General features: G+C 43.1%; 1 protein-coding gene across 2 annotated transcripts; it reads left to right on the forward strand.

The window, feature by feature from the left end:
* The first annotated feature begins 1,072 nt into the window (after positions 1-1,072).
* On the forward strand, positions 1,073-22,820 carry Stum (mechanosensory transduction mediator stumble). 2 transcript variants are annotated; one of them, XM_076389427.1, is made up of 9 exons: positions 1,073-1,098; positions 7,648-7,709; positions 8,250-8,625; positions 8,926-10,702; positions 20,221-20,481; positions 20,810-21,026; positions 21,263-21,389; positions 21,499-21,693; positions 21,880-22,820. In XM_076389427.1, the coding sequence occupies exons 3-9, from the start codon at positions 8,268-8,270 to the stop codon at positions 22,005-22,007; spliced, it is 3,063 nt and encodes a 1,020-aa protein (XP_076245542.1). In that variant the 5' UTR covers positions 1,073-1,098; positions 7,648-7,709; positions 8,250-8,267; the 3' UTR covers positions 22,008-22,820. The 2 variants fall into 2 exon arrangements, with proteins under 2 accessions (XP_076245542.1, XP_076245541.1); XM_076389426.1 differs by lacking the exon at positions 1,073-1,098 and having other exon boundaries at positions 7,600-7,709.
* Positions 22,821-23,583: the final 763 nt, after the last annotated feature.

Here is a 23,583-nt window from a genome sequence, read left to right on the forward strand (position 1 = left end):
AAGCTAATGTTCCAATAATTTGGATCCAGCAGACCTGGCCGACCAAATGGATGAATGAACGGCCTCGCCTGTATCACACATGCAACGCTCGCGTAGTGCAATACGCGCGCAGACGATACTGACTCTGTCTACAATCGTTCCGGTACATTTCACAGAGTGTACGATCGAGTGCGTGGGTAGACGAAGTAGCCACATTTCCCTGGACGATCGATATTGTGAATTCCATTTTCCACCATATCAAAAACTTTCTCTTAAATTCCACTTTCAGTTCCCTGGAGAACTACAATAGAAATCAAGGCAATCTGTGACTCAATATTTCATTTTCCGATAAGAAGCAAAAACTAGCAATTATATAAATGCTTTTTCTACGTGTCTAAAAAGATATCTGAACAACGCAATAAATAATACATACGCAATTCTCAAGTCACACGAATTAAATTCATATTTCTGCGTCAGGGAACTCAAATCGGAAACGTTATCCCACTCTCAAAAGTGAACTCCCATACTCTGTACTTATAGTCTAAGTACCTCTCCACCTATTCAAGCGTCGAACCACAAAAGGGGGTAGCAGCGCGTATTATTCATGACACGCATACGGGTCAAATGACTCGATGCGCGTTTGAAATATCTCCGGGTTCAAGCGTTCGCTTAGAAATGTCAATAGGTTCCTCGCGGTTTGCAACAAAGTAACAGTATATTCATTAACTGCTCGTTCCACGAGTTCCTTGTTGATAGGGTCAGCATAGTCTCCAGGGCCTTTATTTATACACACGCGCTCTCTTCGACCGTTCACTTCGGTTTCTTCCCGCTGTTTCCTCCTTTGATTTCAGACCCATCGCCGCGCGTCCACGTTTTTCCCGACGCCTGGTCATCGCGCCAGCGCCTCCCAAGTGACCAGCCTCGTACCCTCGCTTTCTCGACGAACTGCCGAGCCGGCCAACCCCGCGGCAGTAAGGACGCGTTCGTGCTCACGCGAAGACGCGGACCGACGCCGCGGCCGACCACGTCGATGTCGACTGCCGACCCTTCCCTGAGGCTTGCACCCTCGTAAATGCACCCTGCCCGGCGGCCACGCTTCGCTGTCCACCTGGTAGACAGGTAAGATGCACTCGTCGAGTCCTGCAGCTTTTGCACTTCGCTGTAGCTTGGGATTAAGTTGACATTTTAGGAGGAAGAGAGTAGTCCTTCCTAGACTGTACTGAGTCTCTTTGGAGAACAGGAAGTACTTTGTTTATGGAGCAGGATCGAGGAAGGTGAAATAATTCGTGTCTCTTCAGGGCCTGTTTTCTGGATTCTTTTTCAGGAGCTATAGTGGAGCTTAGAGTTGAGGGACTGTATAAGTCCCTCTATGCATTTTATATGTAAGTAGATAGTTTTGAGATTATTTGAAAGTGGATAATTTTGGACTTGTGCTGCTTTTCGATTCACTCATTCAATTAGGTTTCTTTTTTTCTTTGGTCGGGGTTGCTTTGGCACTTCATGGGTTTTCATAGTGGAGAACAGTTGTATTAGGTAATTTAGTTTTTGGAGAACACAGCTGTGATTAATTTCTGAGTCTTCGAATCAAGGTGAAACCCTTCCAGGATATAGAATCGTACTTGAGTACTATTTTCGTCTCTTTGTACTCGCGCTCAGCGTGACGATCTGATTCCATCTTGACCTTTCTGCGATCCTCCTCTCGTCTTCTCCCCCCTGGGCGATTTTTAATTGCCCTTTTCCGCGAGGGTGCAGCGAGCGTTTCAAATCCCCGATGCATCGACAGAATTCGCGCTTCGGCGTCGCTGTCGTGACTCGCGCACGAGGTCGTACTTGAAATTTCATGGGTCATGCGTTTTTTTTGGCCCGACTGGATAACATCTGCCGCGAAACCAGAGCGATTGTTGTATAGCAACCACCTTGAAGCCGATTGTCCCATGGCTGTTCATTACAGCGAGTTCTCCTGGGGTTAAGTGAATTTTAAGTTAAGTTAAGTGAATTCGCATGATCGATGGATCGCACTCTGGCGCGTAAATCCTCGCGAGTCGTCGCTCCGAGGAGGAAAAACTTGGGAGCGCGTCCCTCGTGGCTTGGATTCGAATCAGATCGATAAAACTCCGACTGTTTCACTCGGGGAGGCGAAATCCTCGGGAATTCCCTTGGCGCGATAGAATCTCGCGTTCAGTGATTTCGCGACAGATTCCTTCGATATCGCCTCGATCGTGTGTCACCTTCTATTTCATTGGCGAAGGTTGAAATTTTAGCAGGAAGAGAATAGTCCTTCCTGGAATAGGTCCTCCTACACTAAACGATATTCCATTGGACTGTCCTAAGTAGAAGGGAAATGTTCAAGATCTACGAATTATATTTCTGTCTCAATTATACGCCACTTTTCGGCATGCACGCGGAACCAACAGATTAATATGCATGCACGCGCTTGTATTTCGCTGCTGATCGATGACAATTGTCAAGCAACACGATGCTTACGGCCGAGGAGACGTTTGGATTAAGGCGACCGTCCAGCGACTTGCACGCGAGAACTTTCGTTCCGCGGTTGGGAAATATGTGTTTCATCGCTTCCGTGTGTGGGTGAAAAAGGAGAGAGGGAAAGAATAAAGGGGCGACGCGAGACGTATAATCTCGGCTATGTCGAAATTTATTGTTACGAATTAACTGCAATTGCGCCGCGTTGAACGTTGTACTCGGGCTTATGTGGGGCGACAGAAAGCGTGTACTTCATCGCCTCTGCGAAGTAACGATTTGTAATGAAACGACGCACTGAGGCATAATTTCGTCCGCAATCTCCGTTTGCCGTCTGGGCTCTTTAACATTTCGCTGTGCATACGTGGGTCGCGTTCAAAGGCAGAGCACCTCCTTTTCTTATTTTAAATTCGATTTCGCGGTTCTTCATGCTCGATTGGAAACAGGTCGTTTGAACTCCTTTTCGGGTATATTTTCCTAAAATCTACTTTTCGATGCACTCGTCTTTTTTTAAATATTGATACAATATTTATAGCAATTTAGGAGTAGTATAGGGTAACTGCTTTACTTCGTTTTACTGTGTAGTAAAATTTTAAATCGAACTACTTCGTGCATTTACTACAATACTTCAGCCCACTGATCCTTATCTGATTATAAAAACTTAATCACGTATTCTGAAATTTAAATCGTTCGCATTTTTGAAACAAAATATTCACGAATCTCTGCTCACTTTGCAGGTGTAGAATAGCTACATCTACAAATTTCGTGACTCTATTTTAGAAGCACTTTATATGAGGAGGCGGTTCCTGCGAGAGACTTGAATAAAAGAACACTTTCCTACAAAAGAAACCTTTTCTCAAAAGAGCTAGGAAAAGGAGTGCCGAAAATTCTAAGGAAACGAAAACAATTTCCCCAAGTAAATCCTACTCGTACAAAAGTTTCCTCTTACTTCCCAAATGAACCAAAAATATTTTTCCGTTTTCTTTTGGTCCCAAATTTAATAAAAATAAATAGTAGATATACTTAAAAAAATCGCAGGAACGATTAAAAATAAAATACTCAGTTTGTCTAAACGACAACGCACTCTGGTCCATTCTTCATGAACAAGTGTTACATCCATTGCGAATGAATCCTCCTCCAAGGACTCGGCCATCATTCTTCCGCGACGGTTGCGGTAGGATGCAAATGTAGAATCGCTTAGCTTTGCGTAACAATTAATTCGACGGACCGTGCTCGACTGCCCCTCGAAATAATCGGGTATTACATGATCGTTACGCCGCGCGGAACTTCCTTGGCCGACGAGACCAGACGAACAGGGTTGTTGACCCCTCGGTGGAAGAGGATTTACGTTTTCTACTCTCGTTGCCAGCCCGACGATTTGTTGCTCGCCAACCGATAAATGCGTTACGACAGACCGCTGCTCGATCTAAGCAGATAAGGAGGAAAATTCGCGCGCGTAGAAAGCGCTCCTGCCTCCTCGGCGGGCGCGGTTAATTAAATGTTGCGCAACGGAAGCTAATTAAACCGACGACCATCCTTTACCGCGCCTCATCAACGGCAAAATCGTTATTTATAACCGTTGATCATGAGGAGACGTTGCGCTTCGCCGTGGTTCCAACTCGGGCCTCGTTAAGCGAGCCTCGTTAACCTGTCAGGCGTTAAGGTGGTGCAAAATTGAGGTGTAATTTGTAGCGACGTGTTCGTTCGGGGCTAAGGACATTGTGCCTAATTGTAAAATTAATGGGTCGAAGCGAGACGAGTGACAATGTCTGGCTGTGCTCTTCTTGGGCGATGGGTAGGTACTTTGTTGGGAAGAGGGTCGTGGAGTCATGGGTCAGTGTTTCACTTATTGAATTACTGCTTTAATTTATTCTCTGGAGTAAGATTTGTATCCTATCTTCTTGGCTTCCTCAAACCAAGCACTGTGATCTTATTTTTTCTATACTTGAACTTTGATAATACTTAATGTAAATGATGTATCTCTTAAAGTGTCAGTCTTTCTGTCACGAATAATCAGAGGAATTGTTTCTTCCGTGTTTTCAAAAATTGAGAAGTTCCCCACTGTTAATACCTCCGAAGCGTTTTCGATTTCCGATTGCAATTAGATAGAGTGCACCAACGCGGCTGGAAAATCGTCGATCACGCCACTTGCCCCCGCGCTCATATCTCATAAGCAGTTTCTACGGTGTCAAGGTCAGGAACGGATCCCAGCAACGATTCTCAGAATTTACTGCGATTGGAGGGGAGGCTATAACGAAACTTCGCTTGAACATTTGTCGACTATAACAGAGGTATAAGTGGGAACGTTCGTAGCTTGAAAATCGTGTTACTTTTACGGCTACAGACAGTGGCGCTATTGTCCCTGGCAATCATTTCAGATAAGCTCTCAGGTTGAAATATCCTCGAAGAACGTTTGTTCAGTAGAATAACAATGAAACAATGGGGAAAGATGTTACTCGTTCCAGATGGAAGGATGATTCCATTCCTCTTGTTACCTTCCAGCGATCAAAAGTTTGCCAATATCCTGATAGATGTGATTGAGAAACGGCAATTGGGAACGGAATTGCAAACGGAGTGTTTTGAAAAGGAGACTTGAGAATGTATATTGGTAAAAAGTGATGGAGTAGTTTTTTATTCGGTTGTCCTAGTTCGAGGATCAACGAGGATCTTCCATTATGAATTTCTGAAACCTAATTAGCGGAAACTATCTCGTGTACACGCTCGTGTTGGCTTCTGTAGCTGAACAGTACAGTTCGAATCGTACTCTCTTTGAGACTTCGACGTTCTTAAAATTGTGCGAATTAAATAAGGTTTTGCTGTGAATAACCATTATCCATATTTTTACATAATTCTTCCCTCAAAATTATAACACAAGACACCCAGAAAAATGTGACAATATGGACCCAAACACCATCAAGATGAAGACTCTTCATCATTACTGCACAGGGAATCATTTGGAAAATACATTTCCCACCCATTTCTTCACATTTCCTCGATTTCCTTACTCTCTTCTCGTGGTGCGTTCCGTCGCGATTCACGGGAGACAGATTTTTAGAAAGCGTGCAATAATTCTCTGGAAACGGTCGTACGGCTTCGCAGCTCGCAAATCGTGCCTCGATTGGGTTGTTCATTAATTCGAAACAAGCAGCCACCGTAAATCAACACGTCGCTGTCTCGTACGTGCCAGAGGACCTTCGTGAATTAGATTTCGTACGAGGTCGTTCCTGTTCTCGTCCAGCCTCGAGTTTTATCGACAGACGTGTGTTCCATGAAAGTTTGAGGGATGTTCGAGGTGACGAGATTCTTCAGAAGAGGGACATTTAAGCGGAAAAGGTCGACTCGATCTATCGGCATCGTCACTCCTGGATGGCACCTTCGCTATTACCGTCGCAGTGATTATTCTTTCATTTTTTAATTTGATTATTACTGTGAATAATGATTTTTTTTTAATGGAGTAGTGTCAGTGAAATGAAGTATATATGATAGTGTGAGTATCGGGAAGGGAATTTTTTGTTGAAAGTGATGTTAGAATGTAGGACTACAGTGGTGTGGGAAATTTGAACTTTGGAGGGTTCTCAGTGGGAGTGATTAGGAATATTAGTTACCGAAAATAATTGGTATTAGATTACTTGAAGTTTCTTTTGCGATTAGAAAGTAGATAAGATTCATCGCCTGTGTGCTATGATTTAGATCTTAGAAAACGATGTGACAAACACGATAAATGTTATAATTGTGAGAAATATTCGGTTTTATTTAGTATTTTCGATGACGTGTAGGAGTTGGCTCTCGGTAGTTTGTCAGTCGTAAAGGTTCAAGATTAACTTGGGCCACGATAAAACAGGCAGCCTGGCGGAGCTAACAATAAAACGGAATTAGGCTTTACTGATATTTCAAGGCTGGTAACAGGAGCCCGTTATTTGTTAATTCAGTTAATTATAGAAGGAAACGAAATACAAAAGTGGCGAAGTTGTGCAAACAGATTTATTCCGCTAATAACTGTTTCGTACGATTCTGTTAACCCATTTTATCTAGATTTTGTTCATTTGCATTAACAATATGCTTAGACATAAAAATAATACTTTGTAATGCGCGCATCAGTGTAACGGATTTGCGAGTAAGATTGATATCTCATCTCAATAATTAAGAAAGAATGTTATCTCAGGTTTAAAAACAGCAACAAAATTTATCCGAAGCAATACTTAAAAAATTCCCTACGTTAAAAAAATAAAAAGTCCTTTTACTTTCATAAGGAAGACTATTAACTTCATGCACTTCGGGTTCACGAAGAAATCTGAAGACACTAAGCAATCGAAGACAAAAATATTTCCATAAAACAAGCACAAGAACTCCCAAGAAGAAACACTTTTAACAACCCCATAAAAGCAAGATTCCAAGGGCCTCAGATCAGCCCATTAAAACAAGAATTCAAAAACCAAACATCAAAATCTGAAACTTTCCGAAGACACAAGGAAGTTCCCTCATTCTTCACTTCATTCCACGCATACGAGAACATAAAGGAAAATAGAGTACGAGCAGAGGGAGCCTAGAAAATGTAGTTCAGCGTCACGGTATGGCGGTAATAAGCATCGCGCGCGTAGCGAGACCGACGCGATCGGGGCGAGCATTCCCGCGTATGAGAGCGTGAACAAAACGCGCGTACGAAGACCACAGAGCTGGAGTGAGTAATTGCAATAGTGAACGAATAATTACGGATGTTGCACTCGGCTCTGTTAATTGCCAGAACACGGCTGTGCCTCGGTCGAGTTTACGCTGCGACCCACGGGCGGAAACAGGAGAAAGGAGAAGCTGAAAGCGAGCCCTTCTCGCCGGGACCCGTGGCTCCAAGGAGCTCTTCGTGCCTCAACTTCCGGCAGACTGGCCAGCTTCTGGCGTAATCATACTGAATGGGTGTTAAAAATCTCGAGTTAATCTGGGGGGAACGATCTGGCTCGATCAGCACACTGTTGGCAGTCCTTAATGAATAGGGGAACTGTTGTTCGAGGATTGCTTGACTACTTAATTAACATGAAGGAAGAGATAAGAGCGTGTTCGGGTAGATCTGGATAAGTGTAGGGGCGTTAGGTAGATTCCTGAGATTGTGGAACATGTTTTGAATAGTTTTCTTGGAACAATGGATATGTAAAAATAGATTAATAACAGTTGTTTTGATCTGTGGCTTTTGGTTTCCAGGTGAGAGCGACAATAGAAGTCGGCGTCTTCCGCGTCCTGGTGGTCTGCATGAAGGACTCAAGGTATAAATTTACGTTTTATTTATACAGTAGAAATTATTTATAAACCTAGTTATTATCCAGCTACGATTAACGCGTTTAATATCGCTTGGAACTTCAAAAATTACCAGGCAACAGTGACACACTATCGAGATAAAAAGACTAGAAAGTTTGCCTTGCGTCAGCGATCCAGCGATAACGCGGTATCACGTTTAAATATTATTATGGAATTGTAATGTTCTTGGGGAAGTAGGCTATGGTATGCAGTAGAATGAATCTTAGGCAAACTTAGGCAAGCTAAGGCATGTCAAAATCGGAGGGGGGTGTGTTGAATATCTTCTTAGAGATCATCCAAGTAACCCACTGTCACTTTAGTCGAGGCAGGGATTTGGGCCACTGCAGGTCGCAGTTACAGTGCAGCTACACACTGGTGTGATTTATTGTCATAAAAAAACTAGCATTGCCAGCTCTCTTCATCCTCTTCTTCTAACTCCACAGTAGAAAGAGTAACCTTGTAGTCAGCCAAATCTTTTGCCCTGACTATAAAGCGTGTTCCTGTTGCAGCTTCGGGGCCTCGAAAGGATGAGGCGGATCGACGACGGCCATGTTCAACGACCGCCTCCGTTCAGGGTGCTCGCGGCACCCGACGGGAACTACCTGGCACCCCCGACGATGCCGCCACCCCCGCCGCGTGCACCCGAGCCCTACAAGATCGCACCCTCCTCAACGTCGTCCTCTAGGGCGCATCGACGTTCTAGCTTCGTTATCATCGCGGACTCGAGGCCAGTTTCCCCGGACGCGAGGAGCCCTTCACCGACGTTGGCCACTGGCAGAACGTCGCCCTTCCGTGGCAGAGGGTTCAAGGGACCGCCACCTCGGTCCAGATCGAGGCCTCAGTCCCCGGATGGGGAACGTAGGAGAGCCAGAACCGATCGGAGAGGTAAATTGTTACTTCATTATACAGGGTGATTCATAAGTCATTTTCTCATTTAATAGTTGATTAACTTTTCTTTCTGTTTTTGAAGTGGAACTTTTTTTGGTTGTTTTCTTGATTTTTACTCTCTTTCAGAGTATGAGGTTTCAGGTAATTTTTTTTAGGCTTTTGTATTGATGTGTTAAGTGTCCTTAAAAAATGTTTGGAGGAATTTTGTAGTATAATTTTGATAGAGATGGGATTAAGCAGGATTTTGTGTACAGTGTTTCAGTTAAAGTTATTATATTCCGCTACTTTGGTTCCTAGTTTCAGTATCGCAACAGAGTAGTCCAAGGAGGAGCCTGATACCCCAGCCAACACGACAGCGCTCGACGTCCCTCAGTAAATCGAATGAGCGCCTCTCTTCCCCGAAGCTGGGTCGTCGAGTGGATTCACGGACCCGCTTGAACACCACAGACTCGAGGAATCGTATGAATTCTTATGGAAACAGTAACAGCACCACGAATCTCGCTTCTCGTCGACAAGTGATCAAGACACCCAGCAAACTTTCGCCCATTCAGGGAACACCAACGAAGCCTGAAAAGACTCCCCAGTTCGTGAAGAGAGATCGTTCCAAGGATCCAACGAGGACACCATCAACGAAGCTACAAAAGGTCTCTTCATCTCCAACGAAGAATGCCTGGAACGCAAAGAAGGCGACCCAAGGAAAGACTTCAACGCCAGGGAAGGCGCCAGGGAAGACGCCAAGCAAGGAACGCGTGACTTCTCCATCGAAAATCCCCCTAAAGACTAACAGGGTTAGTTCCAATACTCTGAATCCAGCTAGGTTCATTACTATTCCCAGTCAACCTGAGAAAAGTAAAAAGGCAAGTGACAGAGGGTCCAAAGACAGTAATACAGGAAATGGACAAGTGAATGGTTCTAGCCAAAGTGGAAAGCAGACGGATGCAGGCTCAAAGGAGTCCCAATCTGCCGAAAAGAACTCTTCCAGCGGCGATGGGGTTAGTAACCTGGATCTGATAGGCCTTCTGAAGCAAACGTCAGGTGCCACTGGCACGTCCAGCGTGGTGACCACGACAGCGGCTACAGCTGTACAGCCGCTGCACATCGACGCTAACTTGGACAAAGATGCTTCTGACAAGAGGAACCCTTCTGAAAAGGCGAAGAGTCAGTCGGACCCTGTCACCAACAAATCTTCCAGCTCGCCGAACGATGACTCTGCTACGAGACAAATGCAGAACTCCCAAACTGCTGGCGATGAGCGTTCAGGAAATCCTCAAAGCTCCAAGACCAGCAAACCTACCAACTACACTCGACCTAAAGGTGGAACAGACAGTAGGACAGATTCACCGATACCTACAGAAACTACTGGACACTCGAAGAACAACAGTATCAGTCAGTCAGTGAAGAACTTCGGCAAAGTGAATGGCACTACCAGCAACACTGGCTCGGCTAACCAGAGATCCAGCAGGAATCAGAATGCAATGAACGATCAATCCACGAAGAATTCCAAGCCGAGTGATCAGAAGATCGAGGACCCAGGCTCAGTGCAACCTGTCCCAGCGACGAATCCAACTAAACCTAACGAAGCTGAACCTGTAAACGATTCTATCAAAAATTCTCCCAGTTTAGAACCACAGAAGCCTGGTGCCTCGATCTCAAATACCACTCTAAAGCAAGAGGACGTGAAAACTGTTTCAAAATCTGCCTCAGACACAAAGACTGCTGCTAATATGACTGGAAGTATGGCGAATAATATAGTCGCCGACCAGTCATCGACATCCGCGAAAACGAACAATGTGACAACGATGGTTGGTGCAGTGAACGACTCTAAAACCGTGAACAGCGCTGGAGTGAAACGGCCTGATAATCACGGAAGTGGTACGTCTGTGAAATCGTCAACAGCGATGTCTGTTGGGTCGGTGGGGAGCGTGCGATCCACAGACACGGGGGTGAGCGTGGACACTGTCAGGGGTGTGTCCTCGCCGAGGGAGAAAACTGGTATGCACGTGGTGAAACGGCCCCAGGAGATCGAGACCCTAAGCGGGAACGTGGTGCACCTGGAGCAGAACGGCGATCCAGCGTGAGTAGGAATTTTTTATTCGATTGTCTGCTGGTGAAGGGGCTGCAGAAGGCTTTTGTAGGGTCTCATCTTTTGATTCTTCCCTCGTACGGGAGCGAGTCGAGTGGTTAGAGTTGCTGCTTCGGTGCTGGGAATGGTGGAGCAGAGTCCTTTTGTGCTCCGTATGGCACGCTGGGTGGGATTAAAAATTGTTTTGTGCTATTTTATATGTTAATTCATTTAGAATTAGCAGGGGAAGTAAAATTCTTGTGCAGATATTTGTTGGAATAATAGATTGTAGATGTGTATCTTGAGATTGAGGGAGATTTTAGTCGAAGATTAGGTACTACAAATAGAACTCAACTTCAGAAGGGTGATTATGTTTAAGAATAAAAAAGGTTTGATGAATCGCAGGATTTGGAAGAAAGCTGCCACGAAATTCATCAGAAATTTGAGTTTTTATCGAGAATAGAGATTTCAAGCGTTCTGCGTACCTCGCAATCGGCCAATCTCACGAAATCATATTTGTACTGCAAGCAAGGATCGCGAGCATTAATCTGCTAGGATCTAGAATGCGCGAGGGCTATTTATGTTCCGGAAATGACAATAAATTCCCCGAGAAACGATTTAAATCCGCGTTAAAGGACACAGAATATATATATAATGCATATAGGTGAGCGCAAAGGGAGCAAGGCAGATCAGAAAATCGAATTATAAGCGGAGGCCGCGTGACACGAAAGGGAGGCATCATTCTCAATTAAACGAATCACTTTCGTGATGAGTCGAGCCCGAAAAGAATTGCTCGCCACTTCCGGCAGAAAAATTACACGGAATCTCTGAAATGCTTCTTTTATGAATTCGTGATCCCGTCGTTTTGCGCTTCGACCCGCCATTTTTCGTCGAAACTACCCCTTCTGCGTTCTATCATTATCTGGAGAGGCACGCTCTCAGACAATGAAGACTATTTGCCCTCAAATATCGTCGATACGAAGTGCTGCATTCTATCAAGCGCAGATTATCACAAATAAGCTGTATCACTGGGTTATGACTGTAGTTATTCATTGTTATATCTTCCAGATCGTAGCCACCCTTGCAATCTAACCTCGACAGAGTGTGTTCCCCCTTTAGTAGTAAAATTAATCCTTCCATATTAATTTAAGCGTAAGTCTGAAGAGGGTTGAGCGATCGCCTGTTTACTGTGTTTCGAGACGATATAGACTTCCCAAGGGTAGCAAATGCTTATTACTTTTTTATTAACAAGTGTGAAATGGAAATCATTTATAACCTTCATCAGACATGCTCTTAATTAAATTTATTCTCCAAAATGTCACTGTCTATTACAAAAAGGAAGAAGGCTGAAGGTCCCAAACTCATCAGATGAAAGAACGTCCATTTAACACGTTCCTAGGGGGTTCTCGTGCGATTTCCTTGGACTTCCTCCTCAGGGAAGAAAGAAGGGTAGGAAAAAAGCTGAGAACGGAAGTCTGTCGTTAAACCGCGTGCAATGAAATTGTTGTACAAGTTCGTGCTGCCAAGGAGCCGCTTCCTACAGTGTATATCGCAGACAGGGTCGTGCAGAAAACTTGGCCCATCGCGTTAAGATCCAGAGTTCCTTCACCCCGGGTAGGACTATAAAGCAACCCACCCTTCGCCGGTGGTCGATGCAACCGAGCCTGGGTTTATCGATCCCGCGGAGATTTACATCGACGCTGTTGCAGCGGCCTCGCTCAAGGGGATTATAAATCAGAATTTCGAATCGCCTCGTTATACGAGCGTCGCTAATTAACTCGAATCGGTAACGAAAAAAAAAAAAGAGAGAGAAAGGGAAAATCGGGAGGAGAAGGGGAGGGGATGGAAAAATGAGCGAGGGATGAGAGGTGGGAGAAAAAAGGAGAACGTCGAAGGAGGCGAGGCGGATAGACCGTGTCCGTCTTTCACGCCGTCGAGTCGAGACTCTTTCCTTTTTCGTTTCGTTGCGACGGGGCTCGTTTCGACGCTGCGATAAAATCGACCAGGATGCAAATCGGAACATTACGGAACGGAGAGGTTAATTAATGATCGTGCTCGTGACATTGAGGCGTCGATGAGGGCATGAATCGCCGCTTTTTTAGCTGTTCTTTATGTAACCTGCACGATAGGGAATTTGAGTTTCAATTGATAGAATGAATTAGGTGTTACATGTGCCATACCTATTATTTTTGTTTTTTGGGGAAGCGTGACATATGAGTTAACACTTAGTTGACCAGGTGTGGTTAACTTAAATTTTTAAATCTTCCCTTCAAATTTTCAAATATTTAATTTACAAATCTTCAGTCTCCCTATATACCTTTTTTCAATTTTTTAAATACTAATTCCTAGAAATTTGTATTTAACATCTAAGTGACTATAGCTTGGTATAATCAGGTATGATAATGGTATTAAGTAAATTTGTTGATCAGCCAAATTTTCTATAGACAAGGCTTTAACAATTTCTAATTTCGATATTCTTTTTATTCTTTCTCGAATTTGTTATACCTTTATTCATATCTGCGTATTCAAGAATGACGTTGTAAAGGGTCTAGCGTAACGCTGACTCAGGCCGCCTTGGAATAATTAATCTATCATTCTCGTGACTTCGACGCGTATCGATGTACGCCGCCGGTGTACCCGTGGACGGTCTGTTATTAACGGAAATTCTAACGAGATAAAATTCTTTTTACGCGACGTGGAACCGTAACAATTTCGCGAGATATTATTACGGGCTGTCGCGTTAAAAGTGACTCACTGAGAACCGCAATAGCGTGACGATGGTGTATAATATCGTGCTCGAATGCTGAAGCGTCTTTACAAGCATAATCGTACAGAGCGATGTTGCGACAGATTTTCCTGAACCATCTGAAGATAAATTATTTATCCCGCTCATATTTAATCAATATCTTCATAATTCAATTCACATAGGAAGCGAGTTTCCAATTACGTTATCCTCCGATTTCACTTGACTCTAATTACATTTTTAGAGTCACTAGAAGCATAGCGTAATAATTTCCTTATCTCCATATTATTTCATTTTCTTAACTTCCGCCATGAATTAAGTCTCAGAATAGCTTTCCAAGACTACTTTCCAAGTGCTCTTTCGCATCGACTATGCCTCCAGTTAATTCACCGAGTTTGAACGAACCATTTCCCTAAATCATTCGGAATCGAATTAGCCATCGAGTACCCTGGGACTTAAAATAATCATCCCGAAATGTGCAAGGCGCTATCGCGGTCCAGCTAGCCCCGTACGAGCGAGCAAATATTATCGCGTCTATTATTAGTCGATCGTCTGCCTGCCGAACGGGATTCCTCTAAAAACACCGTTGCACGTGCACACCATTTCCGGCTCTCGATGCATAAACACGAGCCAGTACGATCCCAGTGGCCTCTTATTTTATTCGCGTATTAAAATTCCATCGGTTCCCATCGTAATCGTTTTTGCGCTTTTTACCCCTGGGACGAGCTCGAAACATCGATATCCGCGTTGCTTGCGTCGTTCCATCCGCGTTTAACATAGAAGACACGGCGAACAAGCGCATGTTACACGCAAGGTACCCCTTTCCCCTCGTTTCTCAAAATTACTGAGATTCCAGGATGTCTTCACGGGACGTGGATCTTTGATATGAATTCTAGGTTGCGACGAAAGTTGTCGTGTGTGATACTTAAACGCTGTTATAATTGCTTCGGATAATAGGTGTACGACGTGTTCCAGTTTTATGAGATTTCACCATCGCTGTGTTTATCTTCCTCTGACCCTTCTGGTTTTAATAGTAGTAGAAATACTAGATCAAGCTTTCTACTGGTGAGCAAGAGAGGGAATTAATCGGAGATAGAATTCATAATCCATAGAGGAGAGCTGTAGAATAATCCTCAATTGGTAGAGAAATTTGTCTAGTTCTAATAACTAACAGAATAAGGTCTAATGATAAAGAATACAAATTATGTTAGGTGTTCCAGTTTTACGAGAAAATTTCACTGTCGCCATATTCTGACTCTTCTAGTTTAAGTAGTAGTAGAAATACTAAATCAGACTTCCTGCTGACGAGCACAAGAGGAAATGGGTCGGAGAAAAGAACTCATAATCCCTAGAAACAAGGTCATGACTCATGAATAATCCCAGTAACTAGTAGTATAAGACTGCTCATAAAAGGTGCGAGTTGTGAAAAGAAAAAAAATGAACGAGTGCAGTTCAGCCCAATCCCACTCCATTAATTAGGGGTTGCAGTTCTGTTCCTCTTACCGCAGCACTAAAAATAGGATATCAAACACACGGCAAAGCTAAATCATCTGCGCCGTGAAAGTAGCTTTAAAGGGAGAAACCGCGCAGTGGTCTCCCATCAAGTTCTGACGAATGATGGTGGTTGGTCAGTATCCTGTAATCAGCATAATGCTAGATCGCCGTGGCGGATAATTCTTCTGTGCCACGGGAGCTGGCATAACCAAAAATCGACGTGTAATACCGCTGGCGTGGATTGACCGACGAGTGGTCAGCGTCGCGTGCGGCCAAGGTCGCGCCCCAACCACCCCTTTGTATATTTCACTCAGCTGCCAGCCGATTTTCTCGTTTCTTCGCGTTGTTTCCTCGGTCCTCTGGCTACCCCGTTCGACGAACTGTTTATTCTCGTCGCCAGCCATTATTGGCCTAATCGCCGAATTCTCGAATCGGGAAGGGAAGGTGAAAAGTTGCGTGACGAGGGGGTGGCTCGACGGCGCTCGGGATGAACTAGCCCTTCGTGTTTGGCCCAGTTTCGCGCGACATTGACGTCAAACTCGACGCTTATAAAACCGTTTACCTGGTGCTTTTTATTTGTTGATGTGGAGCTGTACTGCTGGCACAGTGCTTCCACTTGTTCTGATCCCAAGGGGGTTGATATGGTATCTGTATGGGGTGTTAGGGTTCCATTGGTTGTTTGTGAAGTTATTTCTGGTGTGAATGCAATATCTACTAATTTTATTCCAGTGGAGCTGTTTTGTAGAATAATATAAAGGGTGTCTAATTTTTATTCGACAAGATTCAGGTTAAAAGAGGGTGAAGACTGAGGACTTTGGAAGTGGTGCGTAATTTGTATAAAAATAAAATATCTCAATGTTTTTAGACACTTATCTAGGATATTTCTTCTAATAAGGAATTGAAAGTACGTCTGTCTCAAAAGTTCGCGGTAGTAATTCCAAAACAGAGTCATGGCATGGCGATAACTTTCTGATAAGAACGTCACGGTAGCCGCAACGCGAGGCATAGGTATTATAAGCTGAGAATATATATTTCTAATTATTCTTAATCAGGGTAATTAAATTTTAATACTCCACATGCCACAGTTCCTTTATTTCTTTTCCACCCTCAACTTTGACCATTGCAAGTGGTTCCAAGGAATCGCGTTATCGATTTTTTGGCACAGCGAAATTACGCACGTTTTGTCTCTATTTTCGATTTTCCAATCCCCCAAGGATGAAGGTAATTTTACTACCGAAATGAATGACAGCAGTATCGCAACGTAATCGAATGTTACCTGAATTTCCAAGGCGATTAAGTTTTAGTTCTTTTTTATGATAATTCGTTCTGTTACCCTGTTACGTGTCAGTCACGTAACTTTAAACTAAAGTGCTACATTTGCGTAACATTAAACAATACACGGTAATTTAGTCTATTTTTTACCAGGATATTATAGCCGAAATGCATGAATCCAGGTTTTAGGTGGGAGTTGAATTACGTAAAATTTGCAAAATAAATATACGATCGAAAAAGAATATCGAGAAAGCGATCTGTTTCTTAATATAGTGTCAGATTTTCCCTAGTTTCCTTTCCATTCTTTGTTGAATCTATCTGATCGCTACTTTAATTACTCCATCCGAGTTACCGTAATACGACCCGATTGAGCAAACAATTACGAGAGAAAGTCTACTATCTGCTTTGCGAAATGTCTAATAGAAACTTCAAGGGTAATAATTTTGCTCATCACCGTGAAATTGAACTTTTCTGGCCAAGTGCATAAAACATACAGTACAAATGAATCACTAAGGTGCACAGTACAAGTTTAATATTAGCCACTTTCAAATTAGTAATTTCGCTATATCTGGATTCCAAAGCCAAAGTGTATTATGTTATAGAGAAAACAAGTGGACTTAATACACTGTGGCTCTGGGGTTCAAATATATAAAATCCACAGAAGCATGTACATGTTGGAATCATGTAGCTCTTTTTATTATTTTTCCACTCACCGATTCAAATTTCATTTTATTCGGCAAGACTGTTATCCCAGAAGATCGTGTTATACAATAACTGTGCTTATAATTGATAATTACAGGGTCAAAAACATAATCGTGTGTTTCATAGATCGCTATTAATTGTTCTCTCCTGGCAAGCGAGTGAAACTAATAACAAGGTAATTGCGTCCCTAAAAGTTGCTCCACACTCGGGGGGTTAACGATGCCCTATCCTCGTGCCATGAACTTCTGGTTGCACGATTTTGGCGGGTTCGTACCATAATCGCTACCGGGAAATTGCAGCTCAGCCACAATGTACGAAGTTTCGCGTTTTGTGCCGACTTTTAATGGTTTTGTTCAACGCGCCGCGCGGCGACGACCCGGCAACTTTAAACACGCGCCTCATCGCGCGATTGAGAAAGCAATTTCGCGTGAAAGTCCCTGAAATGTCGGTAAATAGGTTCTAGTTTCACCTATCGAGCCTTGGTGTTTAATACAAAGCGTAAAATCGTACTCTCGGAGAGAAGAAATTATTTTTCATTCTGGAGCAAAACTTTTCTCCATCCTATAAATAACACAATGGTGAAAAATGCAGATAGATGAGGCTTTTTCGTCTTCTTCCTGGTTTTTAAAAACGATGGAAATCAGTGTCGCGAACAGTCTAGGTGAAAAAGCCTGAAGATGGTAATTTCCATGGCGTACCACGTGATCCAGCGCAGTATATCAGCGCGTATGTACATCAGAATACTGTTACACCACATTTCGCATAATTCTGTGACTGCATAATAATATGCTCTCTGACGTCACGGTCGTGCGACTAAGTTACGAGACGTGTTATCACGTGGTGGCACTTTTACGACAACATTAAAATTTTGTCGAACATTTGATCGCTGTACATAAAAGAAAATGTTTCTCTGCAAAGAAGCATGTTCTTAATGTTCATTAAGTTATGGTGAAGGGAACAAATGAGCCTAAGCTTCCTATATTGAAAGAGTCATTACGAGGAGAGTAAATTAAGGGAAAAAATAAAGAAGAAATAAGTGGTCGTATTTTATGCGCTTTTTCCAAGGAAAAGACATTATTTTATACAGTACTCCTCAAATAGTCGCTTAAAGGGAAAAGTTAGCGTTCCATTCGAAATGGTATTCGAACGCACGGTTCACGAAGGGAGTCAAAGTAAATGTAATTAAAACTTTGCGCCATTGAAACGTTCGCCATGAATTCACGCGTTTCTATTATGCTGTGGAAGTTCCTCGTCTGCGTCGCTCAGAGATTGTATCGAGGTTTATTGTTTCATCGAGTTTGCAGCTCGCAAAATGACGCGTTTGCTTTCGTGTTCCAAGTTAGGCTTCCACTTGTTTCATAATCGAAATAAATAACTAAAATCGCGTAGAGTATCGTTTAAAACGAATCAAATTTTATTCTATAAAATAAAATTATTTTGAGACGGAAATAAAATGTAATGTATACACTGATCACAGTAATCCGCGGCTCAAAACACGATTCTGCATAAAGCACACGGCATGCATAATATTCTAGTAATGTATCGATTCGATAAAAATTCCGACATTAATGTCCAGTGAGACAAAAACGCGAAGAAAAGCATCAAACAGGGAAACAATAGAGTCACGAGAATAGGGAGGAAAGAAGTGTCCTTCCGCAAGGAATGGGAGGCTACAATCACAGTACATACTCCCTAAACAAGAAAACTAGAAAATAGAGCACGAAATAGGGAAAGAAAAACAAGGAAACAAGACCATCACAATAAAACAGAACTAAGAAAAACGAGAAATCGACATCTCTACTATAAAAAAAAGAAACTAAATTACCTTAAAAGAAGTTACATACAAATATCTATTTAAAAAATTCAATAGAATGAGGTCCTTAAGACACTCTCCCAAAGATCATCAGAATTCTCTAAAATAAGGAGTACAATATAAAAGAAAAAAGAAAAAATCCAGGGAAAACAGGGGAAAAGGGATGTAAAATCCTTTGAAGAGGGGTTGACGAGTGGGCGTGATGGAAAAGAAAAAGGCAACGTTAAGGTAAAGAACATCAGCGTGGTTGGTTATCGATTTCGCGGTCAACCTCAGGAGGTCCGTGGCGTACGTGCATGCAGGTGGCCGAAGGAGAAAATCTTTGCGTGACCAACGGCCTCCTAGGCCGAGCACCCTCTTTGCTTCGCCACCCTGCGTCCTCCGAGGTCCGGCCAACCCTCGAGGACTGCGGCACCTGCAATCTTCGTGCGACACGAGCGGAGCCGCGATGCTCGCTCGCCAAACAGTACCATTCCTTCTTGTCCGCGACCACTTCGAATCGATCTGCCGGCAGATCATCCTTCCACACTTCCGCTCGCCGTGAATTCGGAACTTTTTGCTCAACCACGGACCACTCGATCGTTCTCCAGACGGTTCAACAGTATTTGGGACCAAAAGGTAAGAGTCTTTTCGAGTAGTGTCTTAGAGATTCATGGGGGTGGGTAAATGCTGAAGATGGTAGAGAAGGGCGGAAAGACACGTGGGAATTTTGTACTACGTTGCTGTGGTCGATCGATAGGAATTCTGCGCGACATTTCTGTATGCTGCTCGTGCGACAAAATGTGTGAATTTATGGCGAATGGGGCGACTGTGTTGGCGAAGAGCGAGAAATCGATGAGGTTTAATTGCTACGCGATCGTTGCTTTTGGGATTCCCTTTTAGGTAGACTTGGTCGGCGGATTTGGTGATTCATTGGTGTCGACGTCAGTGGAGGTAGTTGGAATGGAGTTGCTTGGAAGGCTGATTTGAGAGAGTGATAGGTGACGGTGTTTTAAAAGTGAGGCTGTAGTTGTATTCCAAGAAAAGGCGAATAATGATTAATGGTAATTGAGGCGACATTTGAGAGAAGTGGGTAATTTAGGAAAAATGGGTGAAAGTGGGTAGAAGTCTACTTTCTTTATTAGTGCCTTGAAGTTGGTATCACTGATCTACTGTGAAGAAATGTCTGTACTCTACAAATCGCAAAATGTAGGTCTTTCACGCTTTAAATCTCACACGATTTCGAATCGATTATCACTTTCACCCTCCTGGCACTTAAATCCACGAATCCTTCATTTCCCATTCGTCTCGCGACCCAAATTATACCACGTCCTTGAAGCACCCTGTACCGACTATCGCCCAATCAGCCGCGGGACACGTACCTTTAATCGCGTTCCATCGACGCTTGTCATCTCCTCCTAATCGACGCTGAATGTTCTTTTATCGCTGGGGATCGATGAAGGGGGTTGGCTGGGCGTTTTTTAATAATACTAACAGCACGGGGGCGCGGCTGCCCTTCGATTGCAGGGTGCTAGCAGCTGCGAACGGCGTTGGTGAACGGCCACCTGAGAAGTTTCTCGCTCGCTGGAAGAGGTCCTTGAGTCGTTGCTGCGAGTGCTGCCCCAGGATGAGGTGTCTCGCTTGTCGAACTGACCCCAAGGGACTCCCTTGGCCCAGGAACAATACCAGGACCACGTTCGTGGCGAACAGGAACGAGACTGGTCAACAGCCAGCGGCGAGGGACGCTGCACCTGCTGGCTGTTGGCCTAAATTCAAGAACAGATGCAGGTACCACTTGGAAATTGATAAATGAATCGGAGAATAAAATTTGCTGTAAAATACGGTAACACTGAGACTCCCCAGTGTTTTGTAATCGATATTTTTATGCGGAGATTTGCGTGTTGAACACAGACCAATTAATACAGTTCCATGTTGAGGGAGTATAGTGTGTCGAAAGATCAACTTTCACTTGAGAACGCAGTGTTACCGAATCCTGTCACGATCGCGCTTTTATTGACACGCGATCGTTATGCTTTTTAGGTTTATCAAAAGGCAAAATTGATTTGATGTAACTTTATTAGGGGTTGGAAGATACAGATATGTTTTTTTCTGTCAGGTGCAAGAGGCTCAGGGAAATCAGATGTTGCTCAAGAAGATCGAGGATCGCGCCAGCTGAGGCCACAACTTGCTGTCCCCCTGAGAGGAGATTCGGCGCGATTTGCAGGCGGCTGTTCGGCAACTGCAAATGCAGGAGGAGCGCTGAAGCGGAACGCACAAGAAGCATACGTGCCAAGCACAGTCTTACCAGCGTAGCGCCACCCCCTTTATCTGAGGTAATCAACTTCTGGAAAAGGTTGCTTTATACTCTTTCTAAACTTTCCACTTGCTTTGTTTTTTAAATTAGACTTCTTCTATTTTTCTCGAGAAGAAGACTCAGCTATTTCTGAAGTATTTATTTAGAAGTGCCTAATATTTGAAGAAGACTCTGTTTTCTCTTTGATTACTTTTACTAGAGGAATTCTAAACTTCTCTCAAATATTTTACACAATCTTTTCTGTCAAATAACTAGGAACCAAAGGCTAAGATACCAGATGTCCTGGTGGAGCACAATTCCTTAATGCGTGGCGCTATCCCTTGTCTACCAGTTCCTCTTGCCTGGTTTTGTCTAGTGTGGAACGTCCTACTGCCTGGTTCTGGTAAAGACTTGACTGTTTATCCATTAGAAATCTCAAGTTTCTCGTAAAAGCATTTCCTCAGTGAAAGAGGAACTGCTATGTCAGACTACAAGTGAACTGTTGCTTTCAGGTACCGTCTGGAGTGGAATTTTCAACTTGTGCACAGGCCAGCCGAGATTTTCAGCAGTAGCTGGACTGAAATCGAGGCTGGGTTCTTTCGTAGTGAACCTGGTGGTTGGGGTGGGTCAATTATTCACCGTTTTATTCTGCCTGGTTGGGTGGGGCTGGAGCATTTGGTGGGGCGTCACTTTGGTCCGTTTAGCTAGTAAGTAATATTAATTATCGATTTGAAATCGATTGAATTCCACACTTAGAGAACTAGATATCTCTTAGAAATAGGACAATCCCATTGAAGGGTGCAAAATTCTCTAGTATAATAATCTCAGTTCGATTGCTGTTTTTCTAGGAATAAAAAGTATTATGTTAAATAACATTTGGACTATTTTTCCAGGGAAATACAAGCGGTTCAAGGCGTCTGAAGCGGCCATCAATGACCCAGAAGCCAGGGGAGGAGATGGAGCTCCTTTGCCTCCTGGAGTGCCGAGTCAGGCTCTAAGGGGGGTGGAACGAGGGCGATAATCGAGTCACGAATCCATGAATTCGATCTTGCTAGACTTCGCGAAAACGTTTTTATATAGCTCGATATCTACATATCTTCACCACGTGCCTTCTCGAAAGCTGCGAATGTAGAAATCGTACTTTTTGGAGATCGAGGAACTCTATTATGCGCCGAAGACGATAAATAGTCATTTTAACGTCGCTACTTTGTGAGAAGACTAAGATTTTCGTTTTAAATATGAAACCATTGCGGCATTGTAGAAAAATTGAACCATAAGAAAGTGGCTGCACGAATTCGCAGCAGCTTTTAAAACAGACTTTCGCGAGGATTTTCACGATTCAGCAAATCTGTGAATTCTTTTTCCGCGATTAAAAAAGAAAAACGGGGAAACCCATACGTTTGCGGCTCGCGATCGAGGAACGAGAAAAAGTTCTTGAAAATTAATCGCTTTCAGTGAAAGCATCCCTATTCGTGGCGTTCTTTCAAAATGTACTCGTTGCGTCGATATCGAGTCTCATTTATGTTCTTCCTTTCTTCTACATTTCATGGACAAATATTTTTCTGTTTTATCTTCCGCGGTTTTTTGAAACGAGTCGACCAAACGCTCGCTGGTTGAATATTGAACACCCTTTTTTCATCCTCCACGAAGGTTTTCTAGATCGATGGAATAAATACGTTTTGAAAAAACGCACTTTATATTTTTACAAGCGCAACACACATATATATGTATACATTACATCCATATATATTCAACTATCCGATTATTATAACTTACAAGCTAAAGAGCCCTTGTAAATATGAAAATATATTACTTACACCGGTTTTTAATCTAATCGCTGCTTCTGGAATTGTTCCCTCCTCCTCAGTCCCTAATAATTGGTAAGAATTTTCCTTATCTAAAACTGCGATTTATTGTCGTAATAATTTTGCTCGAGTGACGCAAGTAAACCAATTTGTGGGGTAATTTCTTTTACAAGGAATTGAGGAAATCATTTAATAATTTAGAATTTTAATTACGTGAGATACCATAGACCGTAAGTTGTAAAGTTTATAATTTATAATTCATCAGAGTTGTGTTTTTTTTGTGTTACGTTTAGATTTTAAAATCAGTAAATGTAGTGTGTCATAGATAAAATGACTTTTAGTTCTTTTTCCTTTCAAGTGCTGCATTCCCAACGAACTACATCCAGGATAACGACAAATGGGAGCAAGATGCTCGTTGCTAAAAAAACGTGCGCCATGCTTGCAGCATCTAGCAAAAACTTCTAATAAAAGCTCGCACAAACTGATTGCATGCTCAAGCCGCTTTATTTCAGGCAGTCCTTATCAAGATCCCGTTATTTTCGTTTTATTGAACGTCTTACGAGGAAGGTTCAGGACTGTCTTACACTCAATTCAATGAAATCTCGCGTGGTGGTAGGTATTCATTTACAGAGACTATTAGAGGTAAGTCCAGACTTTAACGTTCGTCCAGTTTTTAGCAAAGAAGGATTAGGGTTTGAAAAATGCAGTTCCTTGCACATGCATTTGGACTGTCCCGATCCCTCACTTGTACGCTTCCATCTGAGGCAAAAAGGAATAGGATGAGGAATAATT

The sequence above is a fragment of the Calliopsis andreniformis genome, chromosome 12 (genome assembly GCF_051401765.1).
Source record: "Calliopsis andreniformis isolate RMS-2024a chromosome 12, iyCalAndr_principal, whole genome shotgun sequence".
Taxonomy (NCBI): Eukaryota; Metazoa; Arthropoda; class Insecta; order Hymenoptera; family Andrenidae; genus Calliopsis; species Calliopsis andreniformis.